The sequence below is a fragment of the Puntigrus tetrazona genome, chromosome 1, assembly GCF_018831695.1.
Source record: "Puntigrus tetrazona isolate hp1 chromosome 1, ASM1883169v1, whole genome shotgun sequence".
In the NCBI taxonomy this organism is placed as follows: Eukaryota; Metazoa; Chordata; class Actinopteri; order Cypriniformes; family Cyprinidae; genus Puntigrus; species Puntigrus tetrazona.
This window is the reverse complement of record NC_056699.1, coordinates 25990834-26003194: the sequence shown is the minus strand read 5'-3', so window position 1 is coordinate 26003194 and position 12361 is coordinate 25990834. Positions and strand designations below refer to the sequence as shown.

The window sequence follows — 12361 nt, the reverse complement described above, 5'->3', positions numbered from 1 at the left end:
GCAAATAAAAACACTATAGCGCTCAAGAAATAAAAACGTAATTCAAGTTAAATGCATTGCTCAGTGTATTGTAAATGTATACGTTAAGATACACTTAATAAATTATTATTTTGCTGCTTATTAATAGTTAGTTATTAAGTAAGATTAGGGGTGTAAATGGCTAATATTCTAGCGGTATGCACGCTATTAAGCAACTAATAGGTGTAACCATAACTTGTTTTAGAAAATACAAATACATGAATGGGCTCGGCAAGCTAAACTGATTTGTCTGTAAAGCATATATATATAGCTCTTCCACTATTCTGAAAGCAGTCAAACTACTAGTGCTGTTGAGTTAATACCAGTTGAATGCATTCAGCTGACCTTCTGGTGCATGTCGGCGGTGAAGTGCTCCACCTCACCATCTTCGATCTCACCCATCTTCATCCGGCTCACCACCACTGTACCCACTCTAGATGAATCATCTGCCGTCCTGAAACACACGGACACAACCATACACGCGCGTCAACGTCTCGTATCGATATCCTGCAGACATTAGCATTGATTAAGCGAGATTACTGGTGTTCTCAGTAGTAACCGGCTGCAGGTTTGGCGTGATCGGATCAGGCCCCAGCTGTGGCTGTTCCGGTGCCAGCAGACTTGGAGCGAGTCTGATATCTGAGGTTATGATTGACCTCAAATTAACTTTGAAGCTCGATTGAGTCGTGGAGGAGAGGAAAAGACATCCAGTCAGCCTTTAGAGGCGCATTGGCAAATTACCCATCCATGAACATGACCTAGACAAATCTAATTGGCCCTGGGTCTCTTTATGACAACAGTAAATCAGAGAGCGTTGTTATGAGAAGAGCTAGCGCTTTATGCTAATAGAGCTGAATGAGACGCCGTTAGCGACCCATTTTACTTCTGTAATGTGACACTTTTCCGAGTGAAACAGGATATTTAATGATTGAAAGAAACGCGGGCACTTTTTATCCATTGGGGATTAATTGGAGAGCGACACGTAGTCATTATGCAGCAAAAATGGAGCTCGGCGGTTGGAGGGGTTAATGAAGAAAGAGGCATGCTTGATGCTAATTGAAAAGGAAAGTCATTTCAGAGGTGGCACAAGTTATGGAGTGCTATCATTATTATTTTTTTTTTTTACCTCAGTGTGTTTTTCACTATGCAAGCTGTCGCAGGAGAAGATCTTTGAGAAGATTATGCACTCACATATACTACAACATCAAAAGATGTTTTTACAGGTACCTGCCAACCACTGTGCATTTAAAATTAGCATATATAAATATATATGCACGCTCATTTTAAATGCACAGTGGTTGGCAGGTACCTGTAAAAACATCGTTTTGAGCTTTATATATATATATATATATATAGCAGCACAATTGTTTCCAATGTATAATACATTCTTCTTAAGCAGTAATCAGCATTTTACATTGATTTCTGAAGGATCATGTGACACTGAAGACTGGATTAATGATGCTGGAAATTGTGCTTTGATCACAGGGAAAAAAAATACAATTTAAAATGCATTACTAAATCACATGAGATGAAAATAAAAAATGAGACCAAGTCAATAATTGGATAAAAAAGTCTAAAAGCCGATTATGAGATAAAAACATCAAATTATGAGATAATATGTTGATTATAAGATAAAACGTTAAACTGAAAAACTAATGTCAATATATTATAATCAAACTGTGTTTAAATATTATGAAATAGTCAAGATTATGAGTTTTTTTTTAAGTATGAGATACTGTGTTGATTATTAGATAAAGTCAAAATCATCAGATTCTCCGTCAGTTATTAGATAAAGTCAAAATGAAGAGATACCAAGTCAATTATGAGATTAAAAAAACAACAATTATGAGGCTGAGAAGTCAATTTTGACTATTTACTGCATCTCATAATTTCACGCCAATTCTGGGTTTCCTTTTTATTCTGAGGTTCACTGAAAAACGCACCAGTTTTACAACATCACGTCTTAAACGCAAGTTCAAATGCATGGCAGCAATACAGTTCTTTCTTAAAATGTCTAAAATCATCATCGCACGATCATGCTGCCTCCTTGTTCCTCATGAACTCGGCAACAGTTGCCCGTTTGTTAGTCGCGGCATCTTTTGAGCTGGGTTTGATAAACACGTATCACGTCCCAAAGTCCTGCACGGCATGAAAAGGGCAAAGGAAAGAGCAGCAGCGGTGAGAATCATAAATCTTCTCGCATACGGCATCACAAGACCTGATGATTTATGATGCCTTTAAAATCACAGCTGACTCTGACACTATTTCCTACTGTGAATAACAGCAGAGTCAATTAGGAGGAGCAGAATTAATATTTCTCTCTCTAAAAAAAAAAAAAAAACCATACATGCCTTTATTTGGAGCTAGAGAGCATCTCAAGGACACACAGAGAGGACCTGATAGTCAAGATGCTGTATTGGAGCCGCTCACAAAAGGACCGAGATGGGTTGAATTTGAACACGATATTCAGGAGGGAGAGACGTGAAAAACTAAATGAAGAGCGACATTGAAAAGAAGCACTTGAGTGGAATGTATGAAACTAACCTCACTCTTCACCAACCGACACGCTGGGTCCGTGTCAACCAAAGCGTCTCGAAAAGCCATCGCTTAACACTGCCATTCAGTTCGGCTTCTCAGCTCAACATACCCTTCGCAATCTGCCATCTTTTGCTCAAGAGCTTCGGGTTTATTTCTTCCTGACTGCCAAAGTGCATGCAAAAATACAAAGCATTTCAAAATAAAATAAATGACCAAAAAATGTAATATTTAATTAAACATAAAGTAAATATAATAGAAAAGAATTGAAATAAACTTTATTTTATATATTAATTGATAAAAAAAAATATAAAACACATTTTAATGAAATTAAATCACAAAATTAAAATGTGAGCAGCTAGCTCATGGATCGAATTAAAAAAAAAGTATAATAAAATTAGATAAAAAAAAAAAAAGTCCTAAATATAGAAATAAATTTACTGTGCATTAAATAATACTGATATTCATTTATATGCATGGCTGGAAAAAATAAAAATAAAAATAAAAATAAAATAAAATAAAATAAAATAAAATAAAATAAAATAAAATAAAATTAAATTAAAAAAATGTTGCATGTGTGTTAATAAAATTCATGCATTCTTGACTCTTGGTATTATTCTTCAGCTCTATTCATTATGCTTTTGTCCTTCAAAAAAGTGATTTTGTGAACCGACTGAAACGATCCCCACTCAAAAGAACAATTCAGACGTCGCTAGTCGACTCTCTCACGGATGATTAATCGACATGAAGTTTCGTTCTACCTTCATTTCTCCCAAGTTCTCCCGTACATCTCACTCCACCTGCGGAGAAACCCTACGATTTCTGACCTACATAAAAAGCCGGACGGGGCTAAAAATAGCTGGCTGGCTTTACGGTAGTCTCTATGAGTAATGCTGGCACAATTCTGGAGAGCAAACAAGTGAAAGGGACTCTGGATCCCTGCAGATGAACGAGCCGTTTCTTCCCTGTGGTTTTTCTCGTGACTCAGCAGTAATTGCCTTCGGATGGCCGTCTCGATCAGCGCGTCCACACACCGAGCGTCTGAGCAGATGCTTGCTTTGGAGCACTTCCAGTCTTTTCTAAACAGACGCTACGCAACAGCTACTCATGAATATGAACGACCGGCTCCCTTGCTATTTTTACAGTGGAGCGTATAAAACGAATCGAATTCGCCGGGGAACCGTGTCGCAGGCTGCGGCGAGAGGACGGTTCGATATTATCGCGTTTTAAAGCGGCGGAGCGCTCCGAAAGGTCATTCGTCAGTCGCTTTCTGAGGGCTGTTAAAATCTCAGCCTCAAACGAGGTCGCGTCCAAAGACGGAGCGCTGTAACCACGCGTTATAGACCCCGTGTTTCGTTTTTAGAAAGGTGGTGGTCTTTTAAAAAGGTTAATTGAGAAATAGGTCGGTCCGTGCACGTGAGATCATTATTACGGCGAACGCTAATTCTGTCAAGAACACGTCCGGCTCGTATTTAACCCTAAAAACACAAGCAAGAAATTCTATTTTGCATAAAGAAAATGTCTAGTTTTGCATTCGACAAAATTCAACAAAAATTATAATTAGGTTGATTGTTTTAACTAATGTTCTTATTATTCTCAGAGAGCAGTTATTAGTCAAAAAAAAAATCTGTTATTAAATAATAAAAATTAAACTTAAAAATAAATAAATTGTTAGTAGTAGTAGTAAATAGGTTAAAATATAAAATTTATAAAATAAAATGTAATTTAATTAATAATAACATTTAACAAATGTTATTCAACAAATAATTAATTCAATTAAATGAATTCAAAATTAAACAAATTGCCTATTATTATTAAACAAAATAATAAAAAAATAAAATGACATTTTATTTAATCAATTATTATTAATAATAATTTATTAACATTTCTTAATTGAATTTATTAAAATAAAAATGCATGTATTATTCTTAATATTATTATAGAACACAAGGAAAAATCTAAATATGTAAAAATAAAAATGGGATCCTAATTAGGGTAAATATTAATTATCAATTAATTAAACAATTACTAACTCATATTATTGCTATAAAAAAATACAAAAAATAAAATAAAAATAAACAAATATAAATAGATGTGGGGCAATTATTAGAGCAACCGCAATACGCGTTTAAGAAAGATATGAGAATTTATATTTTGCATAAAGAAAAGGTGGTTTTTAATTGCGATACTATTAACATGATAGAGCAGGTTTCCACAAAAGTAAGTAAAAAGTAATAAAGATAGCAGACAAATAAATGACTTGAGTTAATAAAAAAATGTAACGATATACATATATACACACACACACACACACACTTTTGTGAAATGCTGAAACTGCACGCTCTAATGAAACATCTAAACTAGTGAAGTCAGGTAAACATTTGGAGATTAAACTCCCTCAGCAATTCATTGAGCTTTGTCTGAGGATCTTCCACGGCACAGATTTCACTGAGGCTTATGAATCGAGGCCGTGCGCTTGGCGCGGTCTTTCATTTCCATAAAGCTTCATTATGTACGCCCTGCTTGTGGTTGCGAGTCAATTTGCGAAGGCATTTGTGAGGCGGGCTCCAATCAATGACAATCGAATGAGAGCGCCGGTCACTGGCGCAGAAAACAGGAAGCCAGTCATTGACCTCATCACAATCCGGCGCAGTAATTGTGCTCTATTATCAACCAGACCTGCGCGTTTCCTGTACCTGCTAATTCTGTTATTCACTTATTTCTTTATGAGATAATATGCTGAGGAGCGAGCTGTGAATTGGCTCACGAGGAGGCCCAGATGGATCCTGAAGATCACTTCTCCAAGCTGTTTTCTGTGGACAAATCTGTAGAGCTTATTTAAATCACGGAAAAATGTGTTAAACCAAGCTGAACCGAAGCTAAGTTTGCAGAAATGTTAAAAAATATCAAGCGGGCTTCGATTCCAGTTGGTCTTTTTGAGTTGTGCAACTTTAAAAAAAAAAAAAAAAAAAAAAATCTGTGTTTGGACCCTGAGCGCCGACTTAATAATGAAAATAACACTCGCCTTGACCGGTATTTTTACTCGTATTCTTACGCTGCCTGAGCAGGTATTAGTCATTAAATCAATACTAAAATCTGAACGTCCATAAACAAAAAAAAAAAAAAAAATATGCTGAAAATATTTTTGGAAATTCTGAAAAAATTGAACAAAATGAAGTTTAATATGATGAAAACAAGATTATATATATATATATATATATATATATATATATATATATATATATATATATATATATATATATATATACACACACTACTGCTATTTTATAATACTATTCATATATTTTAAGTATATTTTCCCAAGAATAATAATATAAAATAAAAAAACTAATTATAACCTTTCAAATTATATTAATGTAAAGCGTGATATGTAAAAAAAAATAATTACACACACACACACACATATATATATTTATATATAAAATAAAAAATATATATAAAATATTATTTTATTATAACTGAAAATACTTTTTGCAATTCTATTGTTAAACAAATGAGGATTATTATGAAAGATAAGGAATAGAAAATACATCTCTCTCTCTCTCTCTCTCTCTCTCTCTCTCTATATATATATATATCAAATATCATCTTATAACCTTTAACCTTTACATCAGTTGATAACCTAAACATAATACTTTTAATTCAATTGGTGTTATATGGTAAAAAAATAAAATAAAATAATATAAAAGACTAAGATTTCATAAGCATTCATAAGATTCACGTCGCTCTTTTTCAGTGCACGTCCCTTTAAATGCTAATGAGCTCTGCTGACCCCGCCCCTCTCTCTTCAGTGTTAACGAGAAGCTGTTTTCTTAGTCGTGAGACCTGATGTGGATCAGATGTGGCGAGTAAATGGCGACTGCTATATTCATGATTACATCCAACACCTAAACTCTTCGACCGCATTCTGGTCTACACCTGTCGGGTCTACTTTAAAACACGGCTGTCGATCAACGACTGGGGGAATATCGTGTTCAAAAACACCACGTGCATCCCACGACCCCTTTAACACACCGCAGTGCTGGAGTAAATAAACAGAAATCAAACCGCCGCGTCACACGGCCGCTCATTTGCATAACGCGGAAGAGGACACGCCCCCCTCGCCGGCGATCAGTGACTCATCGCTGCGTGTTGTTTTCGGCAGCTTCCCGTGAGAAACGCTTCCCTTCACAGTTTGCCAACGCTGCTGAAAATGTGTTTTCACAAGTCACCCGTTCTATCGGCTCAGCAAGTTCACGGTGCGCTCCACCAACAAACATCTCCAGCAAACCCCGGCTGAAGGTGAGAGCGTCTCGGCCCAGGCGAAATGTCACGCGAGCGGCGGCTTCCTGCAGGCGAAAGAAAGCAGAAGGTACCAGACTAAAAATAACCCGTTCTGCGGGCTGGGCGGAAATAGCTTAAAGGTAAGCTCTCGGTCTGAAGAACAAGGCTCGAGACGCAGCATCTTTTAGAAACTCTCAAAGCCTTTAGCGTCTGTGTAATATTTTACACCCCGCGCATTTACATAACCAAGCACTCAAAGAGGGCCCTGTGAAAGCGCCAGACTCCTACAAAACACTAGTTTAGTAGTCAGTCATTATTAGTTATATGTAAACGATCTTAAACAGTATTGGTATCTATCAATAATAAAAGTCAACGTTTTTGTACGAGGTGCTATGGTCAAAAAATGGCCTCATTCTATGTAAAAAATTAAATGTAAAGTTTTATTTAAATACATTACACAAAGAGTGTACAACTGTATCATGCTTGTCATTATAAACGTCATTAAACTTTATAAAAAATATATATTTTTGCATATGCCTTTCAGGACACTTAAGATTTCACTTTCTTACTAATTAATTGCTAATTAATAACATGCAGTGTTGTCATTTGCGTAATTGAGATTCTATTAAAAAACAATATTTTTTATATTTTATTCATATTTCAAGCTTTTGTTTTATAAATTGAGTCTTGTTTTTATGTTCTTATTTTATATTTATATTTTAATTAATTTTAATTTTATCAATCGCTTTTTTATAGTAAATATCTGTATTATTTATTATGTAATATAATATATATAATACCGATAATACTATTTGATATTATATATTGGTATCAAATAGGAGAATAGAGTGATAGTAATGTATAATTTTAAATGTATAACTTTTATTTTTATCTTCTTTTTTAATCTTTAATTTTTATTTATTTAAAAAAATATATTAAATGCAGAGACGGTCTCTAATCGAATTGAGGTTAGTCGCTAGAAGTGAACACCCAACTGAGCAAGCTAGAGGCTTGTAAGTTTTAATAATGTCCAGTTTTTTAATATTTTACATTATTTCAGATACATTTTTGTTTTTGAATATGCTCCAAGCGGACACATAAACACTGGACGGAATCATCATATCAAATAGTCGCCATCTTTATAAATATATGAATAATTCTCGCGTGAAAAACTCTACGACACAACAACAGTAATGTATTGAAAAGTAGCGGGTTTTTGGCCAATGACGCTTCACAAGTCCACAAGAACAGAAAAGAACGCATGTAAGGGACGTCTACTGCCTGTGTGAAAATATAAAATCATAAAATACACCGTCATATTTTTGTGTTCGAGCGCTCTGATGTAAATAAGCCAAAGTTAATGTTAACGAATGTATCATGTATCATGCAAAAGTGACGGTTGTAGTGGTAGGGTTCGCCATTTTGGTACCATTCAAAGTGCATTAATGTGTACCGTAACGAACAGTGGTAAAGAGCCATTATAATAAAAAGAATTAATATTGTAAGTTAACATAACATGCAGTTTGATTCTAAGGTTTTATGAGATTTGTCTATTTACTAGTACATGTGAACTGCTTTAGCTCGTCTTGAGTTAGTCATAAGACTAGTCAAACACTGACACCTGAGCTGAGACTGTCTTCTGTGTGTGTGTGTGTGTGTGTGTGTGTGTGTGTGTGTGTGTCTGTATGTGTGTGTGTGTGTGTGTGTGTCTGTATGTGTGTGTGTGTGTGTGTGTGTGTGTGTGTGTGCGTGTATCTGTATGTCTGTGTGTGTGTGTATGTGTGTGTCTGTGTGTGTCTGTATGTGTGTGTGTGTGTGTGTGTGTGTATCTGTATGTGTGTGTGTGTGTGTGTGTGTGTGTGTGTGTGTGTGTGTGTGTCTGTATGTGTGTGTGTGTGTGTGTGTGTGTGTGTGTGTGTGTGTGTGTGTGTGTGTGTGTGTGTGTGTGTGTGTGTGTGTGTGTGTGTGTGTGTGTGTGTGTGTGTGTGTGTGTGTGTGTGTGTGTGTGTGTGTGTGTGTGTGTGTGTGTGTGTGTGTGTGTGTGTGTGTGTGTGTGTGTGTGTGTGTGTGTGTGTGTGTGTGTGTGTGTGTGTGTGTGTGTGTGTGTGTGTGTGTGTGTCTGTGTGTGTGTGTGTGTGTGTGTGTGTGTGTGTGTGTGTGTGTGTCTGTATGTGTGTGTGTGTGTGTGTGTGTGTGTGTGTGTGTCTGTATGTGTGTGTGTGTGTGTGTGTGTGTGTGTGCTGCGCTGTGGGCCAGGAAGGATTTGAGTAGGATGTTGATGTGAGTCATTGATATTGACAGTCTGGGCTGTTAGCATTCCTCCCGCTCTCTCCTGAAAGTCACCAGGATTAGATTCATCAGAGCTGATGCAATCCCAGCACCGCAGCAGGGATGTCCTCCGACAACTGCTGCTAATCCATACACACACACACACACACACACACACACACACACACACACACACACACACACACACACATCAGCGCCGCAGTGAAACTAGAACACACGGACGTCACAAAAAACACGGGGGTCATGATCGTCTTACAAATAAACGTTGGGTAAAAAAAACAAAACAAAAAAAAAACCATTTCTTCACAGCCTGATGCCAAAACCTTTTAAGTTCCACAAAAAAACAACAACAAAAAGCCCTTTCCATTCTTTAGTTCTTTAGAAAATGATGTATTGATAAATCTGGCTTATTTGCAAAAATAATAGCGATAAGTGTATATATATATATATATATATATATATATATATATATATATATATATATATACACACATATATATATTTTATATATAGATATTTATATATAGATATATACATATACATATATACATACATACATACATATATATATATACATATATATATATATATATATATATATATATATATATATATATATATATATATATATATATATACGGAATGTATAAAAAGAAGAAAAATAATAATATATCAAAATGTAAATAATTGGAGTAAATAAATGATTTGTATATCAAACGATGCTGATTTGTATGCGTTTTAAATTTTGTATTTTTCAAGCTTCAGCGGCTTCAAAAAAAAAAGTTACGTTTTACATTTGGCAAATATTTCAATAAACTCCAGGCTTCCAGGTCTCTCCTAACTGCGTGAAGGCCGTCAAAGGAAGCTCTGAAGGACCTTTGTGTGTAGTGTGGCGAGACCCAACCAGCCGTATAACGATCGTTCCTGTAAATAAGTTCCTTCCAAAAGCCATCATTAGAGACCCGACTGCCTGAATCCACACGCTCACCAGAAGAAACGTGATTGGCCAGTCATTAAAAGCACTATCCCTGTCCCTCCGGTGTCAGAGCCCGCTTCCCCTGTCAGCCATTTTAACCCGGCGTGGAGGAGCTCTGTCTAATACCTCCACACTAACAATGAGAAACATGTCAGAGCGGTGAAAATGTGACGGGGCGCTCGCCGTGGGCTAAATGTCACAGCTCTCTCCCCTCCGCCGACAGGTGGCCGTTTGTTTAGCGTGTAATCCTCGTGAAGCCGCGCTAGGAACGCGAGCGCGACGCTAGCCACAACAGATGCAGGCTGCTTCACATTAGCATGCCGCCAAGCTAACAACCTGACGCTCCGGCAAGCAGAGTTATTAACGTACGTTAGTATTAAACGTAAAATGAATAATCAGCGCGAGAGCACAATCAGACAGTGATTACGCTAATATAGAGCCTGACAGGGATTGAGAAGAAAACAATCAGCCTAGCAACAAAACGGTATCCTGCCACAAACATACGTCAAGTGAAAAAGAATGTAGTTCATGAAACAAATATAATATTGAGTTAATACTTTACAATTAAATACTATATATACATATGTGTATCTGTCTGTGGCTCATTAATTATTATATAATTTACTAAACGTAAAATACAAAATATACTTAAATATATTCATTATAAATTACTATTATTTTAATACAGAAATACTGTTATTATATCATTTGAATGTTACCATGAAATAATTGTATAGCAAGTCCTGTAAAAATTAAATTTTTATACACGCATATTTAAATATATACATTTTAATATACAGAAAATTTGAATATAATATAATATAATATAATATAATTCTTTATTTTTATATTTAATTGGTTTGTTGCCTTAAAAATGGTCAAATTATTACAATTTCTGTCCAATCAGATTTGTGACTAAATTTGTGAGTGAAAATAATTATCAATAAATAATTAATAAATATCAATATAAATATAATTTTATTTTGTTCAATTTTACATTTAACGTTACGTAAATCATTATTATGATTATGTAGTAATCGATGAATGAATTACTGCATTTTATTTACATAATTAAATATAAAGTCAATATAAAATTTGTAGTCTATATCTCTTTTTGTAAACCATCATGGATGGATTCATCCGCAGTCTTCTCTGCAAAAGATGCAAGCGGTACTGCTTCAGATTTTAGCAAAGGAAAAGGGATAATTATGCTGTCCACCAAAATAATTTATGCACAAAAAATAATTATGCTGCCTATATTTTAGCATCGGGACTGTGCCCACGATAACTTTAAATGCTGCCTATGTGGTTTCTGACACGAGAAGCCAGAACGAGCCGCGTCTGTGAACGTGTCCACGCATGACAGCCCCAGACAGCCCGGTCCAGCGCGGCATGCAAACCGGCACCGACGACAACCAGAGGTCAGGTCGAGCCGGAAAACCTGCGGCATATGCAAGCGTCAGATAACGCGGCACAAAACTCAAACACTTCTGCTACGGGCTGAAATCTGCACGCCGCATCAAACCCAGCCAGAGCCGCGGCCAAGCATGGATATTCCTTCCTGAGCGAACGCTGGCGTGGAACAAGTGGTGACTAGCAGCAGATAAACCAGGCAGGGAGATGAGAAAGCCCCGCACACACACACACACACACACACACACACACACACACACACACACACACACACACACGCAGACTGCAGCATCAGAAGGCCGTGTGAAGTGTGACGTGTCAGTATTTCTCCAGCGCAGCCGCACCTATCCCTTTTTCTGCTGGGCTCTGTATTTCACTGGATCAGATACTTGATGGCTTTTCCATCACCGAGGCAATAAGCCTGGCCTTAAGTGTGTGTGTGTGTGTGTGTGTGTGTGTGTGTGTGTGTGTGAGAGAGACGCTGCAGTGCTGTGATAGGCAGACTAGCGGAAGCCGAGGCAGAGTTAAGTCGTTCTTCGATTATTCTCAGTATATGGAGCGCAAATATACACATACACTTGCTTGCTCCAGACTTTAGAATGAACGAATAGCCAATATCCTGCACTTCATTTTTAGCGCTAAAAACATCCGAGATTGAAACAGGACGCGCATTTCCTGAACAAACGACACCGCTTGCAAGCAGGCAAAAAATAGCGCGACAGTTTTAAGTAGGCTGCTAACGACGCTTATTCTTTTTCGTTCGAATTAGTCGACTGTTCACTGTTTGCTCGCATTATCAACCAACCTTAAAAACACACCTTTTATATACGAATTAAAAAAAAAGGT

The 12361-nt window shown here is 36.5% G+C and overlaps 1 protein-coding gene across 8 annotated transcripts in view; it reads right to left on the bottom strand.

The window, feature by feature from the left end:
- inpp4b (inositol polyphosphate-4-phosphatase type II B) overlaps positions 1-12361 on the bottom strand; it is a 111517-nt gene that overhangs the window by 62304 nt on the left and 36852 nt on the right. For all 8 annotated transcript variants that reach the window (XM_043237032.1, XM_043237026.1, XM_043237038.1 and 5 more), the window contains one exon: positions 364-472. In XM_043237032.1, coding sequence (XP_043092967.1) covers positions 364-426 — 63 coding nt within the window. In that variant the 5' untranslated portion in view covers positions 427-472. The remainder of the gene's footprint in view (positions 1-363; positions 473-12361) is intronic.